The following is a 27,311-nucleotide window of genomic DNA, read 5'->3' as shown; positions in this document are numbered from 1 at the left end:
AACACACAAACTTAAGAATCATTAATCTGTGTGATGTAAGGCAAATACTTTGACTGCAGAGATTGGATGAGCAGATGATGCTACTAGATTTAAGAATCACGAAGTCTTTCCTGATGTTCCTTCTTCTCTCCTTTCTCCTTCTCTCACTGTCCACAGTCAAATTACCCACCTATACATTAACCATTTTGTATCCTGTCCATACTTCTATTAAATCATTTACTGTACTTTACTATATTTTATTTTCATGTCATTCTCACCCTAGAGTTCATAAACTCTTTGAGAGTAGGAACTGTAACTTGTTTGTCTATCCCCTGTGAGTAGTTTAGTGCCTGACAAATAATAAGCACTAAATAAGTATTTTTTGCATGATATGATGGCTGATTGAGCAAATTCCAAAGGAGGAAGAAATGTATAGGGAACAATGACTAGTATTAAACTTGGCCTACCTTTTAGCTTTGTTTTTTGTTTTGTTTTGTTTCTTTTTGTTTTAGTTACTGGGGCCAGGGATTGAACCTGGGACCTCATATGGGAAGTTGGCACTCAACCACTAAGCTACACTGGCTACCCCAAGTTGTTGTTTTTTTTCCTTTTGTTTGTTTGTTTTTATTTTTAGAAGGTACTGGGGATTAAACCTAGGACCTTGTGTATGGGAAGCAGGCACTCAACCACTTGAGCTACATTTGCTCCCCACCTTTTAGATTTTTTAAGATATATTTTTATTTATTTCTCCACACACACCCCTCGTTGTTTGCATTCACTGTCTACTCTCTGTGTCTGCTCATCGTCTTTTTTAGGAGGCACTTGGAGTTGACCCTGGGGCCTCCCATGAAGAAGGCAGGCACCTTATCTCTTGCTCAACATATGCTCCCTGCTTGTTGGGTCTCATTGTGTTTCCTTGTTGTGTCATCTTGTGGCATCATCTTGTCGCATCAGCTTGCTGTGCCAGACCATCACGTCAGCTTGCTGTCTTGCTCTTAGGCACTGGGAACTGAACCCAGGACCTCCCATGTGGTAGGCAGTCACCCAACTGCTTGAGCTGCATCTGCTTCCCCCACCTTTTAGTTTTAATGTGATTGACACTGTATATGTTCTTACTAGAATATAATAATGGGGCATCCAATCAGGCCCCATGCATTAATGAAGGTTAGGTTTCGCTATTTGTAACTGGAAAACCCAAAATATTGCTCTCATACCTAAAAAAAGCTTGAAGGAAGGTAATCTCAGGCTGGCATGGAGGTTCTACTATACCAGGAGCCCATGCTCCAACTGCCTTGCTGCTCCACCATCCTTCAGTACCTCATAAACCAAGATGACTGCTGAAATTCTAGCACCCTTATTGTTTTCTTTTAAAATTAGACCCAAAGAAAGGGGACAAGAAGGGCCCACACTCTGAAAAGAGACTTCCTGGAAGTATTCTACAATGCTTCATCTTATTTTTTTTTTTCAATTTCTCTCCCCTTCTGCCTTCCACTCCCCACCCCCCAATGTCTGCTCTCTGTGTCCATTTGCTCTGTGTTCTCCTGTGTCTGCTTCTATTCCTGTCAGCAGCACTGGAAATCTGTGTCTCTATTTGTTGAGTCATCTTGCTGCATCAGCTCTCCGTGTGTGTGGCGGCACTCCTGGGTAGGCCGAACTTTCTTTCGCACTGGGCAGCTCTCTATACAGGGCATACTCCATGCATGTGGGGCTCCCCTATGTGGGGGACACCCCTGTGTGGCACGGCACTCCTTGCACGCATCACCACTGCGCATGGGCCAGCTCCACACGGGTCAAGGAGGTCCTGGATTTGAATCATGGACCTCCCATGTGGTAGGCGGACACCCTATCCATTGGGCCAAGTCTGCTTCCTCCCCTTATATTTCAATGGCCAGTACATAGTCATGTAGCTTCTTCAAAGTGCAAAGAACCGGTCTGGGAAATATCTTTTATATAGATGGTAATGTTTCTAGCTACAAATAGCAGCTCTTTTACTAAAGAATGAGAAAATGGACATTGGGATACAACTAGCAGTCTCTGCTATTTTTTACCAGCTGAAAGGAAAGAAATGGGTACTAGGTGCTAGAGAAAGCTCTTTAGTTTACTATTTGTGTAAGCCTGTCACTGACAAGCCAAAAATTAGAATGTGTTATGTTTAATCCAATTCTTACCAACTCTGTTTGGTCTCAAAGACAAGAAATTAACAAAATATATTCGTGTTTTAGAGTGCTACTTATATAAATTAAAGTTAATAGAGTTCCCTTGCTGTTTTTCTTCTGACAAATTTTTATGTTTTAAACACAGATATAGTTTGATTTTGGTTGTAGTGCTGTGCTTCTAACTTTGCCATTAGCAAAGTATTGGTCTTTCAAAACAAAAACAAAAAAAAAAGGAAGTGGTGGTGGAATCAGGAAGCTCATATTTTCTAGGCATTTAATCCATAAATAGTCACAGGCTTTCCTTGGACATCTAATTCTTCATTCTGGTCACTGCTCCTGCTATTCGATTTTTTTGGGGGGAGGGAGGATTGTAAAATAAAGTTGTAATGAAAGTTTTATCCTTTGGAGATTTGAAACAGTACTTCACATGAGTCCTCTTCCTTCCAGGCTCTAAATTATCTTGGTATTCAGCCCACAGAGGAACAGCACCAAGTCCTGAGACAGCAAGTGCAAGTAGATGCAAAGGGGACAGTGTCTTTCGGAGGTAAAATTAGGTTCACCATGTTGTATTATCAGAGAAACTTAGTCGAAGAGTTATTGTGACTATTTTCATTAAGACTGCATGTTCTTTAAGAGTTTTAGGAAAGATTAAAAAAATGAAACCACATCCATTCACATTCCTTAATCAATACTCTAAAAACTCAGCTAGAATATCTGACTTGGCCAGATCAGCATGATGGAGAACTTTATTAGAACCTTTCAGCTCTAAAATATCACCATTCTATTTTCTCTTTTTTTAATTTATTGCATAAACATTCCTTTAAGAATAACAAAAGAAACAGAACAAAATGTCAAAGCCCTGATTTCACCACTGTGAGGTTAATTCTAATTCTTTTTCAGCTCAATGATTTAATAAATGTTTTTATGATGCTATAAAATATTCATATTACAGTATAACAGTAAGTTGACATACTATACTATTAAGCCTTTCCATCGTTGGGAATTTTGATAGTTTTCTCAATAGCGGATATTATAAATAGTTCTATATTTAACATCATTTTGAATACAGTTTTCTTTTTCCTTAAGATAAATCCCCAAAAATGTTTGGACTTTTGATATGCATCACTAAGTTGTTTTCCAGAGACATTTTATACATGTATTTGTTCTGCCACTAGTAATGTTTGAATATAACAGTTTTAATATATCCTTGACAGCATTAACTATTTAAACTTTTTTATATGTTTGATCCTACATTGCATCATTGAAAATGTCTGTATTGCTAAAAAAAAAAGAAATTCACCTTTTGGGTTTGAAGTGATGAAGAAAAGATATTTTTGCTCTCATCTCCTCTTGAAAATCATTCCCAGGGAAGCAGATTTGGTAGAGCATCCGCCTACCACATGGGAGGTCCAGGGTTCAAACCTAGGGCCTTCTGACCCGTGTGATGAGCTGGCCCATGCGCAGTGCTGATGCACGCAAGGAGTGCCATGCCACACAGGGGTGGCCCCCATGTAAGGGCATCCCACGCGCAAGGAGTACACCCCATGAGGAGAGCCACCCAGCGCAAAAAAGTGCAGCCTGCCCAGGGTGGCGCCGCACACATGAAGAGCTGATACAGCAAGATGACTCAACAAAAAGAGACAGATTCCCGGTGCTACTGACAAGAATACAAGCGGACACAGAAGAACACACAGCTAATGGACACAGAGAGCAGACAACTGGGGGCGTGGAAGGGGAGAGAAATAAATAAAAAAGAAATCTTAAAAAAAAAAAAAAAGAAAAAATCATTCACAAATAATAAGAGCAAAGAAGCAGAAATATATATATTAAAAAACCTGCAATATGTGAAGACAGAAGTGGATAAGGCAAGTGTGAATTAGTGATCAGATGTAGGTAAAGCCCAAGTGTCTGAAGAGATAGGGAAATCACAATGGGGAACAGGCTAATTCATCCCTCAAAACCCTGAGAAGGCTTCGGAATTGTGAGCATAGGTACTTCAGAAGGCTGGGTTCATGTAAAACAGTAAAACTGTTAGATGTCTGCTTAAGAAGAAATTACAAATGTTGTGCCCTGCTCCGCCTCCAGCAATCTAGCAACTACCATTCCCTTACATCTCCATGGAAAAGATGTATATTATCTTGAGAAATTAAACTGAGATATTCTGGACTATGGTTGCCAGCAGTTAGTACGTTTGGGGGAGAGTATGGGAAGTACTCACTCACATCATATACCCAGATTGTCAGTGAAATACGCTGCCATGTTTTTTTTGTATAGATAGAAGTCTATAGGAGTCTCTGAAGAAACAACCAAAATGTCAGCTGTCCACCTGATTGCCCTAAAGTGATACCCAATTGTTGTCAAGGCAAGTTATGGATGCAAAGTTTATAATTAGCATTTTTTAGTGCCTAACTTTTAAATACAAATGGATAGCCAAGGGTCATCTCACATTTGGAGAAATCCTTCAACATAAAATACAGAGCCCAAAACCATTGGACAGAAAAATTGGACTCAGGCTAAAGAGAAATAATGCAAGAGCAGAAGTAAACTTCAGATTAACTATAATTTAATATCTTTTTTAAAAAGATAATATACCCATGAAATAAGAGTAGGATGTTGTAAAATAGGGCAGAGAACATAATAGGATAGATGTGGGAAATTAAAAATATAACAGCCAAAATCAAAAGCAGTGGAGGATACATAGATGAATAGGTCCTGCTCTGTGCTCTAAAGAAGCAGTTCGTTAGGACTACATCAGGCAGCATGTATACTGGTTAGGAGCCCAGGAGTTAGACATACCTTAAAGGAATGCCCAGTGGCCTTGGGCATTTTACTCAACCTGTTTTAGTTTCATTTTATTCATCTATAAATGCAGAGGATAAGAGGACCTACCTCAGAAGACTATTATGAGGATGAAATTCCTAAGGATCATACCTGGCATATAGGGGCTGTTATATAAACATTAGCTGCTATTATTATTAATAAGGCCTTGAGTCCTTCCAACTAGAAAAGCTTTAAGTCATAATATTGTCATACATTTCAGAAAAAGTTCTACTCGTGATACAAGAGGTGGAGAATTAGATATGACTGTGATATGTATTTCCTTTATTATTGACTTCTTTGATTTATTAATTTTAGCAAAGTCAACTGAAGTAAGATAAAATCTTTCTCATTTAAACTTACTGTCAGCTCAGTCAATACCATTTTAAGATAATTTATGTAAATAAGCTAAATTTGAAACATTGATTATAACACGTAGCTTCAACTTCATATGGAAAAGGTAAGATATATTTAGATGAGATTAAATGCTCTGTTCTTACTGAAATGTGTTCCATTATAGATTTTGTCAAGGTTGCCAGAAGCTTGTTTTGCTTACGGTTGGATGAAGTAAATGTTGGTGCACCTGAAATTTCCAACTTATTAGATTCACAGGTAGAGTATGCACTACCAAATGCCTTCATTACTCTTGAATCACAAGTCTTCTATGGTATGTGTCATATATGCAGGCTTTATTTTGTAATTTTTTACTTTTTAAGAAAAATAAATTTCATATTGATCTACTCCATCCTCCCCTGTCCATGCTACTCCCATCTGTAAATTTACCACAATTAACAATTTGGTATGTAGAAGGATGTACAGTACAACTAGCTAGCTAGCTAGCTAGCTGGACAGATACTATCTTGTGTGTGTGTCCATTCTATCATAATTTTTTTAAAAACTTTTTATCTCAGTGTAATATGTACTCAGAAAATTACCCAAATCATAAGTGTATAACCCTGTGAATTTTTGCAGTGAACCATGCCATCCTCACATAATTAGCACCCAGATCATGACACACATTTTTAAAAAAATACCTTTCTAGGATCCCTGATGCTCTTCTACTCTTGTGTTCCTTTCCAATGACTAGTTCCCACCTTCCACCCCAGAGTAACTACTGTTTTATCTTTTAACAGCATAGATTAGTTTTGCCTATTAATGCAGTTCATGTAAAATGAACTTATAAAGTCTATTAACTTCCTAAGTCATTTGTTCTAAAGAACTTTTTGATACTTATATTTCAAACTTTTCATCCTTTTCATTATAGATTTTTTATATTATTGTATCATTAAGGAAGGCCTTATTCCCAATTTACATCACATGTAACTTAGATATTTATTTAACTTGGCATTTATTCTTGTTTTTGCATATCCTCCAAATGTATACCATTTGTATTAGTTCCACTATCTTTTATTGAATGATACTTTCTCCACTCTTGCTACTGATTTTAAATGCAAACTTTATACTGAATTTCTGTAGAGATAACACAGATCTATTTCTTAACCCATGATTCTGTTCCAGTGATCTAGTTCTCTCTGCCAGTATATTATTATTTTATTTATTCTACCTTTATTGTTTGCAGTTTGTTAACTAAGTTCTTAATTTTTTAAGTTTATGGATGTCTTAGCTTTGCTCTTCTAGATTATATTTAGAATAATTTTCCCAAGGTCATAAAAATTCATTTTGAACTTTTCAAAAATTTGAATTACACTGAGTTTAGAGATTGGCTTTTGGAGAACTGGCATCTAAATAATATTGTCTAGTGCAAGGACATGGTTTATTGCTCCATTCACTTAGGTCTTTACTGATAGATTGGGTAGAGCATAGTATAGTTTGCTTCATATGTATATTGAATATTTCTTTTTTTATTCCTAGGTGAATTCCTAGGTGAATATTTCTTTTTTTTTTTTTTTTGATGCTCTAACAATAACAAAAATTGTAACAAAAAATAAAGGAAAAGACAGTTTAGCCACCTTTACCCACCAAAAAGGACACATATGAATAGAAAGAGAATAAAAACTTGACTCTGTTGCTCAAGACACTGAGTTGGTTGAGGGAATAACCACAATGGAATTTCCCCACTCTCAGATTCAGCTTACTCAGTCACAGACCAATTCATATGGTTTCAGATGAGACACAACACTGCTTCTGCAATGCAAAAAGAAAAGGGGGGGAGAATTATACTACAAAATAATAATAATAATACATTATTTTTTATTTGTTCCTAGTGAGTCAGTTAAGAAAAAAGAGAGAGAGAGAGAGACCCTGTATATGTTCAATAATGTTAGATATATGCTGTAACTTTTACAGTTTTTCAAACTGGAGCATCAATGATAGTCACGTAATGTTCACTGCTGTCAAATTTCGACAGGTAGATATCAATGGTGACATCACACTAAGGTTCAACTTTCAATTTATACAAGACCCAGGCATTCTTGAAGCAGCCCTTTCCCATCTCAGTAGCTGCCTTCTCTAATTTTTTGATGGCTCATCTGTCACTTCACATTTGTAGATCAGGTGGCCAGCAGTGGTGGACTTACCCAAAATACATGTCCAATGACGACAATGTTAATGTGAGTCTTTTCCTTTCCTTTTGTGGCTTGAGGTTTAGAGGTGATTTTTGTGAGACGTGTCTGGTGGCAATCCTGTTGCACAAAAGCCTTCCTTTGGATTTTTAATTCTTCTTTTATTTTAAAGAGTTTTGATTGGTTTTCAAAGCAATCTATTCCATTTCATGGATAGGGTATCATCATAAATCTATGAACACTATTTTTACTTTACATTTATTTATTTATTTATTTTTAAAGATTTATTTATTTAATTTTATTTAACTCCCCTCCCCTCCCGCGGTTGTCTGTTTTTCTGTGTCTTTTTGCTGCGTCTTGTTTCTTTGTCCGCTTCTGTTGTCGTCAGCGGCACGGGAAGTGTGGGCGGCGCCATTCCTCGGCAGGCTGCTCCCTCCTTCGCGCTGGGCGGCTCTCCTTATGGATGCACTCCTTGCGCGTGGGGCTCCCCTACGCGGGGGACACCCCTGTGTGGCACGGCACTCCTTGCGCGCTGGCCAGCTCCACAGCTCCACACGGGTCAAGGAGGCCCGGGGCTTGAACCGCGGACCTCCCATGTGGTAGACGGACGCCCACTGGGCCAAAGTCCGTTTCCCTACATTTATTTTTGTTGTGTTTTTTTTCATATAGTGAACTTTATTTTTAAATAATCGTTTCCTTCCTATATTAACTATATTGCTCTGGATAATAAATTTGGATACTCTATTATTTTTGTCTTTCAGATGTCTTTGAAATATTTTATTTGTAAATAGGGATTCAGATCACTAATTTCTAGCTGGAGAGTATTGATAATTCAGAAAAATAAAAAATCTCTACTCCCTATGCAGTTAATTCAGATTTTGATTAGAGAAGTTCTAATCCCTGTTGGTATACCAAGAAGTCTTTGAAAAGCCCCTTTACAGCAGTGGTCCAGAAACGTTTTTTATTCTTACATCCTAACAGATTTTTTAAATTATATATACCCACCTTGCACATTTTTAAATTGATACATAAAACATTTTAGCATAAGTTATATTGTTGCAAAGCATGGAATTATAAATATTTTCCTTTTTAAAAGAAAATTCATGTATTATCTCTTCTTATTCTCAGGAAATTTTTTCTTTCCTTTTTTTCTGTTAACTCTGGTTATGGTTCCAGATCTCCCTAGAATGTTATCCTGCTGAAGTATATTTTTACACTTGAAAGGCTTTTTTTTTTCCCCCATCTGGTTGCATTGTCATCATTTTGGTACATGGCTTTACAGCATGGGAGCCTGCGCCTATCTCTATGCCATACGGGAGCGTGCGCTTCCCTGCACAGGTCTGGGATGTCTTTTTTTCCTTTTTTTTTTTTTTTCACCTGGAGGTCCCAGAGACCAAACTTGGGTCCTCCATATGGTAAACAGGAGCTCAATTACTTAAACCACAGCCACTTCTTGACTGTCTTTTATTGATATGTTTTGCTGCAAAAAGAAAAAGAAAAAAAAAATTAAAATTTGCTTGTTACAGTGGGGAGCATAAATTCCAAAGTAAGGCCCACTGGCCCACTGGCCCACTGACAAAGAACCAAATTCCTGAGCCTGTCTGCCCTGCTTATTATTGTGTCTAGATGTCTCTAGAGTCCTCAGGAGCCCCACTGCTTGAGGCACTGTTTACTGTGGCAGTCAATGAGATCCTGCTGAGATGTAAGTGTAACCTCTGGAATGACCTCGTAACTCACTTTGAAATCTCTTAGCCATAAAAGCTCATTTGTATTTAATATTTTCCCCTTTTGGTCAAGGTCTTTTTCCAGATGCATTGCTAGTTGGTGCTTGGTAATAATCCTTTTGGTTCCAGGGAGGTGTATCCCTGGGAGTCATGTCCTACCTTGTGGGGAGGGAGGAAGGTAAGGTGTTTATATGCTGAGTTTGAATTAGAGAGAGGCCATATTATTTGAGCAACAAGGAAGCTTTGAGGTAACTCTTAGGCAATATATAATACTAAGCTAAATTTCAGTTTCACAAGACAAGATTTTTTAATACAATCATCCATATCAAGGGCCTGATGTAATGGTTTGTCTTCCTTCACTAGGCAATGCCCATGTACTCAGGGGATTCTTGTTTTCTATTACAGAATGTAGCAGGACTCCCCAAGATGGGAATTCAATGTTCTTTTGGTTATTGTGTGTTTTAAATCCCTATGTTCATAATGATTTACATAATAAAAGTTTGTTTGGATTGAGTTTTTACTGTATTTATTGATACACATCAAAACAATGTAAATATACCAATTTTGACCAATTATCTTTATAAAAGTAATTTTTTAAAAAATTATCAGTATATCTTTTAATATGGGAGGTTATTTATACTCCAGCTCTGTCATTTATAAAATTTCCATACATGCTGCACTCTTTATTCTGTTTATTGGTTTGTCTTTCTTGTATTAATACCTCATACTATGGCTTCATAAGTCTTGATATCTGATAAGATTTGTTCCCCCTCCTGTTCTTTTTAAATATTGTTTTGCCTATTCTTTACTCTTCCTATTCATATAAGTTCCACCAAAATGTTGCTCTATTGAATTTATAAATTAATTTGGTAAGGATCAACATCCGTATAAATTTAGATCTTCCTGTCTGTGAACATGTTTTTGCTTCTTATTTATATCTTCTATCATGTCATTCAATGAAATTTATGTATTTTTTCCAATAGAGCCTTTAATGCTCTCTGTTAGATTTATTTCTAATTACATCTTTTCTATTTTAATTAATGGTGTCTTTTTAAAGCTTATGTAGACAAATGAAATTTATTTTTATATATACATCTTATATGTGGCAACCTCATTGAACCCATTTGGTTTTCATTTTCCAGAAAGTCCTCAATGTTTTTGTTCTTTTTATGACTCCTTTCCTGAATTGCTAAAATTCCTATAAATTTATATTTGTTTTCTTATCTTTTTTTCTGTTTTTGTTTTCAATTATGTTTTGAAAGGATGCATATAGTTGGGAGACTACCTTGAACACTGTTAGAATCCTTAAACTCAACCAAGGAAATAAATGTGTTACATAATTCTAATAATTTCTTCTGCTAGTTTAAGCTTAAATTCAAAATTGTGCTTTGATTTCTTGGTTATATTTAGAATGCTACTGTTTTCAAGCAATATGCCTTTTTTAATAGGAAGTTTGAATACGTAGTTTTTATTGTTAAATATGTAGTTTTAGAAATACACTGTATAAGTGTATAATTAATTTATTGGACATATTAGGTCAGTAAAAATGATTGCTTTTTGAATTTTCAAATCATTCTTTTTTATCTTTATAAATAATCTCTTACTTCTAAACATAGTGTCCACTGCAATCACCTAAAGACCTGGTGCTTTGGTAGCTCTGAGGAGAGCACCCAGTTTTCCTCAATTTGAGGTGATGATTTATCAGAATTGATGCTGCAGCATTTAGGGAAGGAGAAATAACGCTGTAGGACTGTTTTACTTCTATAACGCTGTAGGAGGACTATTTTACTTCTGCCTAGCAGCTTCTATGCTGATTCAGATATTGTGTAATTTATTCTATCTAATGTTGAAAGCTGAACATTGTTTTCTTTCTACCAAACATTTGATTAGGAAAGGCAAACTTGGCTGGCTGGCTTTACCACATTCCAAAGTGGGGAATTCAGACTACATTGTAGGAGCATTCAAAGCATTTCAAAATAATATAAAAACAAAAGAGACAATCATGTTCCACTTTGGTAATTTACTTCCTCCTTGGCAATATGATCTTAGGGCAGATAAGAATGTATTGACTCTGTGATACTTTGTTAGCAAAAACAGAGTGCTGATGCAATTTGCAGGATCTTCTAACCACCAATAATTTCCTGTTTGTGGCTTCAGATCAAAATGTTGTGCAGTAGGCATTACTTTAATTTATAAGATTTTCTTTGTTGCATTCTGCTTGTCAACGCAGAAAGGAAGATGTCTTCATAAATATTGGTTTTCTTTTTTTTTTTTAACTGAAATCCATGGTGAGAATATAATTTACTATACTCACGTGTATAACTGAAGCAAAGTCTCTCAAAGCATCACTTGTCAAAAATCAATGCATTCATATTTAATATTCAGTTCTATTCATTTAAATAATTTTCACACTCTACTAATGGATCACATCCCATAGTTTGAAATACTATAAAAATCACTGCATTTATCTAACATATTTAGGAACTTTTTTTTGTAACTGGTTCACCAGAACAAATAAAAAATTCTATATTAATATTATTTTATATTGTCATTTCTATAGTTTTTTTTACTTGAAAGCAGTGTAGTATCTCATCTGAAACTATATCAGTTGATCTGTGATTGAGGAAGATAATAGTGAGAATGGGGGAACTCCACTGTGGTTACCCCCTCAACCATCTCTGTGTCATGAGCAACAGAGTCAGAGTCAAGTTTTAGTCTCTTTCTTCCCAAATATGTCTCCTTTGGGTGGGTAAAAGTGGCAAAACTGTCTTTTCCTTAGCTAATTTTCTTGTTATGTTTCTCTTTTATTAGAATAGTTTTAGGTTTACAAAACAATCATGCTAGAAAGTACAGACTTCTCATATTACAACCCCCCCCCATTTTTCCTATTAACATTTTGCATTAGTGTGGTACCTTTGTCACAAATGATGTAACAATGTTATTATATTTATATATTATAATTATACTACTAACTATAGTCTATATTAGGGTTCATTTTTTTGTGTTGCACAATTCTATGTTTTGTTTTGTTTTTATTCTGATAACATATATGTAAGATAATTGAGTATATAGGGCAGTGATGAAAGTCAAGCCTGAAAGGGTAAATATCAAAGTAGAAGTTTGTATTTTACTCAGTAAACAGTGAGGAGCCTTTGAGGAGAATAGTGATATGGCTATCTGGAAGGGAATGAAACTAGTGGTAGATAGTCATAGTTAGGAAGTTAGATAGGAGACTGTGGAATAAGTCCAAACAAATGGTAATAAAGAACCAGACTGTTGAGGATAGGAAGAATGGAAAAGAAAGGACAGATGGAGCTTAGATAGTTACCAAAAGCAGTAACAGCAACAAATATGCCATCACTAGACTTGCTGAACATTGGATGTGAGGATCAAGGGACAATGATCAAGGGACAAGGGATAAGGCTGACTCCAGGGTTTTGATCAGGATGTTTAAGAAGATGATGGTAAATAAAAAAATAATGAAGAAGTCTTATTCAGGTGAAAAGGTGATGAGTTGTATTTTATTTTATTTTTTTAAAGATTTATTTATTTCTCTCTCCTCCCCCCCCGCCCCGCCCCTTTGTCTGTTCTCTATTTGCTGTGTCTTCTTCTTTGTCCGCTTCTGTTGTTGTCAACACAGGAATCTGTGTTTCTTTTTGTTGTGTCATCTTGTGTCGGCTCTCCATGTGGGCGGCGCCATTCTTAGGCAGGCTGCACTTTCTGTCACGCTGGGCTGCTCTCCTTATGGGGCGCACTCCTTGTGCGTGGGGCTCCCTTACGTGGGGGACACCCCTGCGTGGCAGGGCACTCCTTCCATGCATCAGCACTGCGCATGGGCCAGCTCCACACAGGTCAAGAAGGCCTGGGGTTTGAACCGTGGACCTCCCATGTGGTAGGTGGACGCCCTAACCACTGGGCCAAGTCTGCTTCCTGAGTTGTATTTTAGAGAAAGTAAGTTCAAGATGCTGATGAGTATAAATAACCAAAAGTCAGTTGAAAATAAGGAACTAGACACTAGGAGAGAGATTTGAAGGATGGTGGTTGAAGCCATGGCAGTTAACGAGATCTCTCAGGGATAACATAGAGAAGGGGGAAAGAGACAAGCTTTGTAGAACTCAGCCCCCATTTAAGTCATTGGAAACAGTCTAAATGTTCAGAAGGTTGGGTGAGGTCATAGAATGTCACAAACCAAAAAAAAGAAAGTTTGTAGAAAAAATGCCTGGGCAATGTTAAAGTAAACAAATTAAGAAAGTTGATGTGGACATTTATTTCATCATATATTAGGTTTATTGGTGACATTGCAATTAAATATTTCAGAAATGTGGGCTAAGAGGGAAGATATGTAAACCAGAATATAAAAAGTAAAAGGAGTGAGCATGGGAAATGGAAAAAGAAAGTAAGGGGATGGATACACAGAAACTTTTAAGTGACTGGGATGTTAGGGTCACAAGCAATTTTATTTTCTTTTTAAAAGGGTTTAATTTAGTGGATTCCTATTGAAAGACTTTGATCTTATCAATAATATTAGGCTAAAATGGAGATTTTTGTTTTGTTCTAGTTTTAAGATGAGTTGAGGTTGGGAATTTGAAGAATTTATACAAATCAAATAACTTAAAATAATGAGTATGGAGTAACAGTGAAAGGGAAGTTTAACTCAGACTTGGTCTATACAATACAATGACCTCTGACATGATAACCTCTTGGTATCTGCAGGAAAGTTGAGAAAGTCAAGAGCAGAAATGATTTACAATGTTACTTATCAGGTATTGCAGTGCTAACAAGAGGTACCAGGCAGGTAAGGGCCAGACAGGAAAGGGATATGGATAATAAAGAGGATGCAGTCCAACAGTTGGTGGTAGGTTTGAAAATAGTTTATCTGCTGCCTAGAATTGCAGAAGTTAAGAACCAGTTCATTTTATTTGCTGCACAATATAACTACAGCATAGTTGGGGTATCCTGGAATAGAACCATGTAAAATGTCAGCACAAAGGAGCTTTTCAAACAATTCATAAGTAACATGTACGTCAATTCTCTGGGTACCCGCTTTTGCTACTTATTTCAATTTAAGCAATAGTATTATAATGCATGTTTTTAAAAGGTCATAGTTTGTTCTTTGTTCAGTTTAGTGTTTTGCCTCCCAAATTGGTACCATGTGTTCTTTTATGTGTGGTTTACCTCCATGGAAGTCTCAAAAGTTTGTGATCACATCCTCACAATCTCAATCTATAATTTGTGAATAAATTGTTATAGCTGTTATCTATTAATACAATCTTATTTAAACTTTTATTGAATTCAGCTTATTTCACTACTTAGGATAACAAGATAGAATTGGCCCCTCTAAATGTTGAGTACCAGTATTTCCTAGAACGTGCTTTGTACTTTAGTTCCTGAAATTCTCCAAAAACTAGTAATAATAGAGGGAGGAATTATAATTTGGATAAATAATTTGAGGAAATGTGACAAGCTGTTAAATTATATTTCTTTTTCAGGTATTCAAAATGCATATTAACATTAAGGCAATTTTTAAATAAATCCTACATTTCTCAAACTTTTCTGACCATTGGAACCACCACCACTCTAATTTTGTTTTGGCACAAAACTAGTTAATATCCTTTATAACACAGTTTGGGAATAGTTTATGATGATAACTCTTTAAGTTTTTGACATTATAAACAGTCTTGGATTTGGGCTGTTAAGGGAAATTATATTCTTAAAATAAGAATCATAAAGATGACAGGACTTCAGGAACATGGCAGGCTAGAAACACATGGGACTCTCTTCTCTTCCAAAAAAATAGCTAAAGGACAGGCTAAAATGACCTGGAAAGAGATCGTATAGGTTAGACACCACCTGAAGGCTAGACACCGCCCAGAAGAGAGAGGGACAAAGGTGGGGAATCACAACAGCAAAACTGAGTTGGAACTGGCAGCTGCTTCTGCCTACAACCTACCCCACACTAAAGACACTTCAGAATTCTCAGACCTCTGAGCCAGCTATAGGCAGGGGAGTCCAGGAACCTACCACCCTAGGAAAGGGGAGAGAGAGGAACACAGCCTAAGGCTGACTCAGCTTCTGACCCACAGATTTGGTCTGCTGTGTCCCACCAGCCCTTCTAGGTCGGATGGGATCACACTGCTCTTTGGCCTGGGAGATAGCATGGGACTGGACAGATCCACTCTCTCAATCTCCCTCTCTTCTAACATGGACTGATTATTGAGAACATACCTTTCCAAGAAAGAGGGGAGAGAGGGATACAGCCTAAGGCTGATTCAGCTTTTGACCCACAAATTTGGTCTGCTATGTCCCACAAGCCCTTTCAGGCCAGTTGGGGTTGTGCCATTTGCCTTGGGAGCCAGCAAGGGACTAAAGAGATCCGACCGTACCAATCTCCTTCTCTACTAACTGGGACTGATTGTTGAGGACACTAGGGAAATGGAATTGTTTTCTACCTGGGAAAAGGGAGGAGGCTGCCCAAGAAGGCTAGAGAACTGTCTCTGAGAAAGTTTGAATTACAAGGCTCTTAGCCTCAAGGTAGGAAGCTCTATCACATTGATCTGCTCTGTGTCGCAGCAAACACACTCTGACCAGGCATTGAACTGAGAGAGCTATCAAAGAGTGCCATCTTCTGGCAGACCAAGGGAGTGCACATGAGAAAAAAATGAGTCTTTTTCTGGCCTTTATACCCTCCCTCCTAAGGCGCTAGGAAGTGGGTCTGTAACCCATTATTGGGTCCAGAGCCCAGATTTGAGCAATTAACAGGGACAATCCTAATGATCTAGGGCAAAATGAGAATCAAAGAGCAGCAGTAACACACAGCTTCCCTCCACTAAATCCCTATGAAAGAGAAAGAAATTGAGCATCCTAATCAGATGCCGAGACAATAGCAAAAAATTATGAGTGATACTAATAAAATGGAAAACATGACCAAGAAAAGGAATATATTAAATCCCCAGAGAGACATAGGATTTGAGAGAACTAATAAACGAGATGTATGCAGTTTTACAATATCAAATTAATGAGTTGAGAGACAATATAACTAAAGGGATAAATGATATCAAGAAGACATTGAGGGAAGCGGACTTGGCCCTGTGGTTAGGGTGTCCGCCTACCACTTGGGAGGTCTGTGGTTCAAACCCCGGGCCTCCTTGACCTGTGTGGAGCTGGCCCATGCGCAGTGCTGATGTGCACAAGGAGTGCCTTGCCACGCAGGGGTGTCCCCCACGTAGGGGAGCCCCACGTGCAAGGAATGCACCCCATAAGGAGAGCCGCCCAGTGCAAAAGAAAATGCAGCCTGCCCAGGAATGGCACTGCACACACAGAGAGCTGACACAACAAGATGACACCACAAAAAGAAACACAGATTCCCGTGCCTCTGACAACAACAGAAGCGGACAAAAACATGCAGCAAATGGACACAGAGAACAGACAACTGGGACAGGGGAGGGGAGAGAAAGAGAAATAAATAAATCTTTAAAAAAAAAAAAAAAAAGACATTTAGCAAGCACAAAAAATAATTTGAAATCCTGAATAGAAAAGTAACAGAGCTCATGGGAATGAAAAACACAACAGGTGGGAAAAAAACAAATAAAAGCCATGCAACAGCAGAGTCAACATGATAGAAGAAAGAATAAATGAGACCAAAGATGGAACAGCTGAAATTGAAGAGAGAAAAAGAATGCAAAGAACCAAGCAGGGGCTCCAGGAGTTGAATGACAATACAAAACACGACAGTATACGTATCGTGGGAGTTCCAGAAGGAAAAGAGAAGGGAGAAGAGGAAGAAAGAGTGAGGAAATAATAGCTGAAAATTTCCCAACTCTCATGAAAGAAATGAACTTATCTTTCCAAGAAGTGCACTGTACCCCAAGAAGAATAAATCCAAACAGACCTACTCCAAGACACATACTACTCAGAATGTGAAGTGTCAAAGTTAAAGAAAAAATTCTGAGAGCAGCAAGGGAGAAGTAAACCATCACATAAAAAGGACACCCAGTAAGACAGCGTGGATTTCTCATCGGAAACCATGGAGGCAGAAGATAGTGGTATAACACAATTAGGATACTGAAAGAATAACTGCCAACCAAGAATTGTTTATTCAGCAAAACTGTCCTTCAGATATGAAGGTGAGTTTAAAATATTCACAAACAGAAACTAAGAGAGTTCATAAAAAAGAATCCAACTTTGCAGGAAATATTAAAGGAAGCCTGAGAGCCTGAAGAAAAAAAAAAAAAAAAGACAGGGGAGAGGAGCTTGAAGGAGAGTATAGAAGAAAGAATGGCAGAAAGGATAATCAAAAGAGTGAAAAAACAGTAGTTAGATATGACAGGAAAACTGAACAGTTAAATGGTGGAAATAAATAATGTATTTACAGTAATATCATTGAATGTGAATGGATTAAATTCCCCAATCAAAAGATGTAAACTGACAGAATGGATAAAAAACATGAACTATCCATATGCTGCTTACAAGAGACTCACCTTAGACCCAGGGATACAAACTGGCTGAAAGTGAAAGGTTGGAAAAAAGATATTCCACACAAATAGTAACCAAAAAAGAACAGGGGTACCTATACTAATTCAGACAAAACAGATTTAAATGCAAAAAAAAAAAAAGAGATACAGAAGGCCATTATATATTAATAAAAGGAACAATGTACCAGGAAGATATTTATGCACCAGGGTGCCCCAAAATACATGGGACAAACACTGGCAAAACTGAAGGGAGAAATAGACATCTCTACAATAATTGTTGGAGACTTCAACACATCTCTTATATCATTAGATAAAACAACTAAGCAGAAGATCAACAAGGAAACAGAGAACTTGAACAATATGAGAAATAAGTTAGACCTAACAGACATGTATGAGTTGCCTCCAAATTCAGTGGGTTATACATTCCTGTCAAGCGCTCATGGATCTTTCTCCAGGATAGACCACATGTTAGGGCACAGTGCAGCTCTCAGCAAATATAGAGATTGAAAATATATAATGCACCTTCTCAGTTTATAATGGAATGAAACAAAATCAATAATAGACAGGGAGAGGTAAATTTGCAAATGTGTGGAGGCTAAATAACACACTTGTAAATAATTAGTGGGTCAAAGAAGAAATTGGAAGTGAAACCAGTAAAAATATCGAGACAAATGGAAATGAGAACACAACTTATCAAAACTTTTATGGGATACAGCAAAATTAGTTTTGAGAGGGAATTTTATCGGCCTAAATGCCTATTTTAAAAAAGAAGAAAGAGTTAAACTCAAAGATTTATCTGAACAACTAGAGAACTATAAAAAGAATAGCAAACCAATTCCAAAACAAGCAGAATGAAAGCAATAATAAAGATTAGAGCAGAAATAAATGAAATTGAAGAAAAAAATAGAAAATATCAACAAAACCAAAAGCTGGTTCTTTGAGAAGATCTATATAAGATTGACAAACCCCTAGCTGGAATAACAAAGAAAAAAAAAGATGCAAATAAGTGCAATCAGAAATGAAAGGGGTAAGTAATGACTGACCCTTCAGAAATAAAAAGGATTATAAGAGGATATTATGAGAAACTGTATGACAAGAAGGTTGTACAAATTTCTAGAAAAGTACAAACAGCCTCCACTGATGTTATAAGAAACATAAGAACTTAACAAACCAGTCAGGTTTAAAGATATTGTATCAATTATCAGACAATCTCCCAACTAAGAAAAGTCCAGGACCAGATGGCTTCACAGGTGAATTCTACCAAGCATTTCGAGACGATAACACCAATCCTGTCAAAACTTCCAAAATTTTGAAGAGGAGGGAAAATTACCCAAAACATTTTATGAAAACAACATTACCCTAATACCAAAGCCAGATAAAGACATTACAAGAAAAAACAATTACAGACCAGTCTCTCTAATGAACAAAGGTGCAAAAATTCTCAACAAAATCTAATCCAACAGCATATCAAAAGACTTATACATCACAACCAAGTGGGATTTATTACTGGTATGCAAGGCTGCTTCAGCATAAGAAAATCAATTTAATACAACACATTAACAAATTCTAGGAAAAAAACATGATCATCTCAGTTGATGGAGAAAGGGCACTCAACAAAATCCAGCATCCTTTCTTGATAAAAACACTTCAAAAGGTAGTAATAGAATGAAAATTCTTCAATATGATCAAAGGCATATATGAAAAACTGACAGCTAAACTCATACTCAGTGGGAAAGGTTGAAAACATTCCCTCTAAGATCAGGAACAAAACAAGGATGCTCATTTTCACAATTGTTAATCCCCATTGTGCTAGAAGTTCTAGCTAGAGCAATTAGATAAGGGAGAAAAAAAAAAGTTAAAACCATCCAAATAGGAAAAAGGAAGTAAAACTCACTATTTATGGATGACATGATCTTATATTTAGAAAATTCTGTAATGTCTATGACAAAGCTACTCGAGGTAATAAATGAGTTCAGCAAAGTGACAGGATACAAGATCAACACGTAAAAAATCACTAATGTTTTTGTACATTAGTACTTAACAATCCGAGTAGGAAATCAGAGAAAAAATTCCATTTATAATAGCAACAAAAAGACTCAAATACCTAGGAATCAATGTAACCAAAGAAGTACAGGACCTATATACAGAAAACTACAAAACAGTGCTAAAAGAAGTCAGTGAAGACCTAGACAAATGGAAAGACAATCCATGTTCATGGATTGGAAGACTAAATATCATGAAGATGTCAGTCCTATCCAAACTGATTTATAGATTCAATGCAATACCAACCAAAATTCCAACAGCCTACTTTACAGAAATAGAAAAGGCAATTACCAAATTCATTTGGAAGGGAGAGTGTACTCAAATAGCCAAAAGCATTCTAAAAAAAGAAGAGTGATATAAGAAGAATTTCATTGCCTGACTTTGAAACATATTACAAAGCTACAGTGGTCAAAACAGCATGGTTCTGGCATAAAAATAGACACATCAATCAGTGTAATAGAATTGAGAGTCCAGAAGTAATCCCTTACCTCTCCAGTCAATTGGGTTTTGACAAACCTATCAAGTCCATGTTAACAGCACAAAACAATCTCTTCAACATGGATATCTATAATCAAAAGAATGAGAAAGGACCCCTATCTCACTCCCTATACAAGAATCAACTCAAAAGTGGTCAAAGACCTAAATATAAAAACCAGGACCATAAAACTACCATAAAAAAGTATAGGGAAACATCTTAAAGACCTTGGGGTAGGTGGTGGTTTCTTGGCCCTCACACCCAAACCATGTGCAACAAAAGGAAAAAATAGATAAATGGGACCTCCTCAAAATTAAACACTTTTGCCCCTCACAGGACTCAATGGGAGAAAATATTTGGAAATCACATGTCCTTTAAAGGTTTAATATCCATGATACATAAAGAGATGCTACAACTCAACAATAAAAAACAACCAACCCAATAAAAAAAATGGATATAACACTTCAATAGACATTTGACCAAAGAAGAAATACAAATGGCAAAAATACAAATGAAGAAATGTTCGATATCACTAATGATTAGGGAAATGCAAATCAAAATTACAATCAGATATAATTTCACACCTATCAAAATGGCCATTATTAAAACAGAACTACAAGTGTTGGAGAGGATACGGAGAGATAGGAACATTTCTTCACTGTTCGTGGGAATGCAGAATGGTGCAGCCTCTGTGGAGGACTGTTTAGCAGTTCCTAAAGAAGTTGAGTATGGATTTGCCACGTGACCCTGTAATTCCACTACTGGGTATATACCCAGAAAAACTCTGACAGGTATCTGCATACCTATGTTCCCATACACATAACAGCATTATTCACAGTTGCCAAAAGATGGAAACAACTGAAGTGTCCATCAACTGATAATGGATAAACCAATTGTGGTATATACACACAATGGATATACAGTGGTAAGAAGTCATGAAGCATATGACACACAATGGATATACAGTCGTAAGAAGTCATGAAGCATATGACAACATGGATGAACCTGGAGGACATTATGTTGAGTGAAGCACGCCAGACACAAAATGACAAATACTGTAAGATAATGTTATTATGAACTAAATATATTGTTTATGGTTATTGTATAATTCCATTCATATAAAATGTAAATATAAACCAATAAAAAAATATGAAATTTGATTAGTGGTTATGTAGGGCTAGGGAACACATGCTAAGGGGTGTGGAATTTTTTTCTGTGGAGTATTGAAATAATTCTAAAAATTTTTATGATGAATGCACAACATTGTGGTTATACTAAAGGCCATTGATTTTATACTTTAGATAGATTATATAATATGCGGCTATCTCTTAATAAAATTGCCTAATAAATAAAAACATTAATTGTGGAAGAATAGCCAGAAATTGGGAAGCAGAAGTGATTGGGCTTCCACCTAACATATGGGAGGACCCGGGTTCGATCCCTGGGGCCTCCTGGTAAAGGTGTATCCTTGTGGTGAGCCAAGGGCCGGCACCAGTGAGTCAGACAGCAAGATGATGACGCAACAAAAGAGAGATGGAGGGGAGAGTCAAGGTGAAGTGCAACAAAAACCAGGAACTGAGATGGCGCAAGTGACAGGGAACCTCTCCCCACATCAGAGGTCCCCAGGATTGAATCCTGGTGAATTCTAAAGGAGAAACAAGACGAGAGGACAAAAAAAAAGAGAAATAAACACAGAAAATCAAACAGTGAATGGACACGAACAACAAAAAAACAGCAGGGCTGGTAGCTAGAAATACAGCTATGGACAGCAGAGGAAACGGAGATTGAGAGGTGAAGAATTTTCTTATTTGTCTGGTTTTTATTTATTATCGTTATTGAAATACTGAAAATGTTCTAATGATTGAAGTGATAAATGTACAACTAAGTGATTATACCAAATATCACTGATTGTACACTTTGGATGAATTGTATGATTTTTTTTAATATGTATCAATAAAATTTATTTTTTAAAAACTCAAAAATATATATTAGAAAAGATAAGAGCAGAGTATGTATAATTTATAATCATCTAAATACTGTTTTATTTAACAGCAACAATAATGTAAGATTAATCTTGAAATTAATGAAGTTATCACAGATTACTTTAATATTTTCTTTTATGAGATGATTCCAAAGTAAGAAACTGAATTTTATTATAAGAATAAAAAAGCCATAAGACAAGTTAAAAGTATTTTAGGTTAGTTCTCATAATTAGCATCTAATGTGTAACTTTTCTCTTATATTTCAATGTTGACAGCTTCTTCCCTGTGATTCTTTAGAAGCAGATGAAATGGAAAGGCTTAAGCGTGAAAGAAATGATGCCTTGGAAGAAGTGAACACACTTAAGGTAATCTCAAATTAGCTTCTTTATATTTTCTTAGAAGGGAAGGAGGGGAAGGAAGGAGGAGGAAGAAAAGTATCTTTGAATTCTGAAATATTAGGCACTGGTTTTATTTTTAATTAAAGGAAATTAAAATCAAATAGCTTATATAAAATTTATTCAATCAGCCGGTAGAGAGTTAACTTTTTAGGTTACACATTTATTATTTCTGTTTCACAATATCCATGTAAATTTAGTGTGAACAGTGGTTTTTGTTCATGCCTTCAGATCTGGCTATTCTTGCCCTTTTTTTCTCACATTGGTGGCAAGTACAGAATTGAATGAGGGGCCAAGAAGCAAGAGGTTGCAATTTTGTATCTGCTGATGTTCTTTGGGAAACATGTTTTCTCATGTTCATAAGCATGCTCAAGGGACCATCATGTTTTGCTGAAATAACCTTAAATTAAGGTATTAGGATTTACAACAGGGAAAAAAAACATATCCCTTATAAAATGTAACATTTTATTTCTCGTTATATATTTTCAGTCTGCCTGTAGTAGAACATTAAATTTAAATTGTTTTAAATAAATTTTGCTGACAGCCATTATATAGTTTTCCAAATCTTTAGGTAAAAAACATATGACTATTATATCTACCATTAATATTAATATAACACAAAAATATATTTTTAAAATTATTTTATTTATTTTATTCCATAAGTAAACTCAATTGCTAAATTAATTTGTATCGAAATAAAATCTGTACACACAAAACAAGAAACAAATTTCCCTACTATCTGAGTTTTTACAATTATAACCTTTAAAGGAAACCATTTTTAATATCTTCTTTATTCTTTCAGATAGTTTCTCTGCTTAATCACTTAAATTTTTAAAAATATATACATATATAAAATATACATGACACACTTGTTTTGTTTTTGATTATTCTCTTTGTTAGCATTTTATCTTAGACACCTTTTCAGGTTAATATGTATAGATCAGCCACATTCTTAAGGGCTATCCTATAACATCAAATGTTTCTGTCAAAAAAAAAATAATGGTTCTATCTTAGGTTATTTATTCAGTTGTATAATGACGAATATGTAGATTATTTCCAGTTCTCCATTATAAAAATCATTCTGCCCTGAACACCTTTATAGCTGTATTTTTGAGCAATCATACAAGTATATCCATAGAATAAATTTCTGAAAGTAAAATTGCCTTGTCAAATGATATGGGCACATAAAATTTTATATGTATTTCCAAATTTCCTTTCAAAAAGGCTTTACCAATTCATATTCCTTCCAAATTTATATGAGCATTTCCACTACTACAGGAATATTTTTTGATGTGATAAGAGTTTAGATGGAAAAATATAAATTTAGTTTTAAAAATAAATTGACAAGGAAGTGGACTTGGCCCAGTGGATAGGGCGTTCATTAGTCTACCACATGGGAGATCTGCGGTTCAAACCCCGGGCCTTCTTGACCCATGTGGAGCTGGCCCACATGCAGTGCTGATGCGCGCAAGGAGTGCCTTGCCACGCAGGGGTGCCCCCCGCATAGGGGAGCCCCACACGCAAGGAGTGTGCCCCATAAGGAGAGCCGCCCAGGACGAAAGAAAGTGCAGCCTGCCCAGGAATGGCGCTGCACATACAGAGAGTTGATGTAGCAAGATGATACAACAACAACAACAAAAAAGAAACACAGATTCCCATGCCACTGACAACAACAGAAGTGGACAAAAAAAAAAAAGAACATGCAGCAAATGGACACAGAGAACAGACAATTGGGGTGGGGGTGGGGGGAAGGAAAGAGAAATAAATAAAACTAAAAAATCTTTAAAAATAAATTAATTAGTAAATTGACAGTAGCTTCTTAATATTTTCTTAGAAAACTTCTCCTATATTGGTTACCTTGGTCAAATAGCATTTTTATATAATTTATTTCTAGGTAAACCAGTAAATCTTATTTCATCATTTTCAAATGCTCTCAAATCTTTCTCATTTCTTTAAAGTTTATCATTGTTAAATTTAGTGATATATTCAGTTTTTAATTTAAATATAAATAGTAATTATTAGAGTTTTAATTTAAAGCTGCATGTAAGCCACATTCATGTATCATTAAACAAGGTTTCCCTGAAGACTCATTAGAAAAAACAGGTTTCATATCTAAAGTTCATGAAATGTAACTAAGCATAGGTTAATTTGACAAAAACTGGCACCCTTGATAAACCATATTCTAAATTTGTAATCACTTTATCCCAAAGCATTTACAGAAGTCATACAAAACAGTGTTCAAAGCAAATCTTTCTTTAAAGATATTTATATTTTCAGTTTTACTACTTACTTGCATTATACACACACACACAAAATAATGGAGGTTGTTAAATGAAGTTCAAAGAGTATGTAGGTGGCCTCTCATCACTTTCCATTATCCTTGGCACCTTTCTTCTTCATCTGTGATTTGAGGCACCTGAAAATGAAAACAAATGAATTTGATGCCAATGGCTAAATTTTTTTTTTAAGATTTATTTATCGCCCCCCAACCCCACCTCCCCCCATTGTTTATGGGCTTGCTGTCTGCTCTCTGTGTCCATTTGCTGTGTGTTATTCTGTGTCTGCTGGTCTTCTCTTTAGGTGGCACCACCTAAAGATATCCTGGGACCTTCTGGAGTGGGAGAGAGGTGCTCAATCTCTGGCATCACCTCAGTTCCCCGATCTGCTGCATCTCTTATTGTCTCTCCTCTGTGTCTCTTTTTGTTTGTCATCTTGCTGCACCAGCTGTCCATTTGGGCCAGCTTGCTGCATGGGCTAGATTGCCTTTACCAGGAGACCCTGGTAATCAAACCCTGACTTCCTATATTGTAGAGGGAAGCCCAATTGCTTAAGCCACATCTGCCTCCCTAAATTTTATTTTGCAAGAATGACTTTTAAAAGCATTATGGGCTTTTTTTAACTTAAAGCCATTCTGTAGAATTCACATTGCTAATGCTTTGCAAAGGTGAATGAAAGTAGTTATATTTTCCATTTACAGATACTAAAACTAGATAGGACACCAAGAGTGACAGTGATTTGCCAGAACATAAAAGCAAGGGAGCCAGCAGTCTCTTGGCTCCTGGTCTGTGGCATACTCATTAGATTGCTATATCATATTAATCTTTATTTGCCCTCATTTCACCTCTTAGACAAGTGTGATCTGAAATATACCAGAATGCAGGTTGCTTTTTATAGACATTGCAATGTTGATATGAATCTTTACCACTCAATTTAATGTCCAAGCAATTCTTTTCCTCAAACTTAGAGTAAAATCGTCCTAAATACGCATTACTTCTAATTTGTTGAATAAAAAGTGGGCTCATTTATGGTCTACTTAACAAGATTGAACATTTCAGGGTAAATGTCTCACTTTATTTTAAGTTAAAAGATGATATTTGATTTATATGTGCAATATTCTTTAACCTGAATAACTATTTCATATTTGGCTTATACCAGTCATATCTTCTTTTTTTATGGATGATCTTTGAAGAATAAGCTAAAAGTAAATTAGAAAATGAATAGTTAACCCAGTTTCATATGTACTATTTAGTATTGTTAAGGACTTTAACTTCTTATTCATAATAATAATAATTTCAATTTGGAATCTCTTTGGCCGTTATAACTTTACCGAAAATTTAGTCAGCATGTACACAATTCTGATTTTTTTGAACCTCAGATTACTGAAATTTTACAAAATGGTTGATTAAGGAAACAGAAAACACTTTTATATCATAATTATACTATAGATAACCAATTACTTTTAAATAGGACCTATCAAGTTAGAAAAGTGATCAGGAACTAAATTTTCAAGTTGTAGCAATTGGAATTTAGAGATTCTGTAAGCTTTGAAACAAAAACCAAAAAGTAATACTCATTATTTTCAGAACAAGTTTTTAATTCATTAATTTTTAAATACAGGAAAAATTGTTTGAATCAGAAAGTCAAAGGAAGCAATTGACAGAAGAACTCCACAGTGTGAAACAAGTAAGTGCAAATGATGTGTCTATGTGGGGTTTTTTTTAACTTTTTTTTTTTTAAGATTTATTTATTTCTCTCTCTGCTCCCTTGTTGTTTGCACTCGCTGTCTGCTCATCTTTTTAGGAGGCACTGGTAACTAATCCTAGGACCTACCATGTGGTAGGCAGGCACCCAACTGCTTGAGCCACATCTACTTCCCTTTACTTTTTTTAAGCTGAAGTACGTAATTCATACATGAACATATATAAGCAATAACTGTATAGTAAAAGTTGTGAACTTACAAAATAAAAATGCATAACATCTCAGAGTTCCATACATTACCCAACCACCAACACCTTGCATTTTTGTGAAATATTTGTTATAAACTGTGTAAAATATTGCTACTAACTATAGTCCATATCTTATATTTGGTATATTTTTCTCCAACCCACCCTATTATTATTATTATTATTTAAAGATTTATTTTTATTTATTTCTCCCCTCCCCCCCATTGTTTGTGCTCACTTTCTGCTCTCCGTGTCTGTTGTAAACTCTGTGTCTGCTCATCTTTTTTTTTTTTTTAGGAGGCACCAGGACCCAAGTCCGGGGCCTCCCATGAGGGACAGAAATGCCTAATCACTTGAGTGTCTCCTCTCGCTGTTTGTTCTGTCTCTCATTGTGTTTCCATGTGATAGGCAGGTGCCCAACTGCTTGAACCACATCCACTTCCCCCCGCTCTATTATGTTTTTAATATATTTTTATTATGGAGGTTATGAACTTACAAAATAATCATGTACATGTGTAGAATTT

The 27,311-nt window shown here is 36.0% G+C and overlaps 1 protein-coding gene across 3 annotated transcripts in view; it reads left to right on the top strand.

Annotated features, from left to right (window-relative positions):
* Nucleotides 1-27,311, top strand: part of STXBP4 (syntaxin binding protein 4) — a 258,348-nt gene that overhangs the window by 83,237 nt on the left and 147,800 nt on the right. For all 3 annotated transcript variants that reach the window (XM_058283937.2, XM_058283935.2, XM_058283936.2), the window contains exons 8-11: nucleotides 2,583-2,679; nucleotides 5,473-5,564; nucleotides 22,445-22,534; nucleotides 26,462-26,527. In XM_058283937.2, the coding sequence (XP_058139920.1) occupies nucleotides 2,583-2,679; nucleotides 5,473-5,564; nucleotides 22,445-22,534; nucleotides 26,462-26,527 (345 nt within the window). The remainder of the gene's footprint in view (nucleotides 1-2,582; nucleotides 2,680-5,472; nucleotides 5,565-22,444; nucleotides 22,535-26,461; nucleotides 26,528-27,311) is intronic.

The sequence above is a fragment of the Dasypus novemcinctus genome, chromosome 21 (assembly GCF_030445035.2).
Source record: "Dasypus novemcinctus isolate mDasNov1 chromosome 21, mDasNov1.1.hap2, whole genome shotgun sequence".
In the NCBI taxonomy this organism is placed as follows: Eukaryota; Metazoa; Chordata; class Mammalia; order Cingulata; family Dasypodidae; genus Dasypus; species Dasypus novemcinctus.
This window is presented reverse-complemented; position numbering and strand designations above follow the sequence as displayed.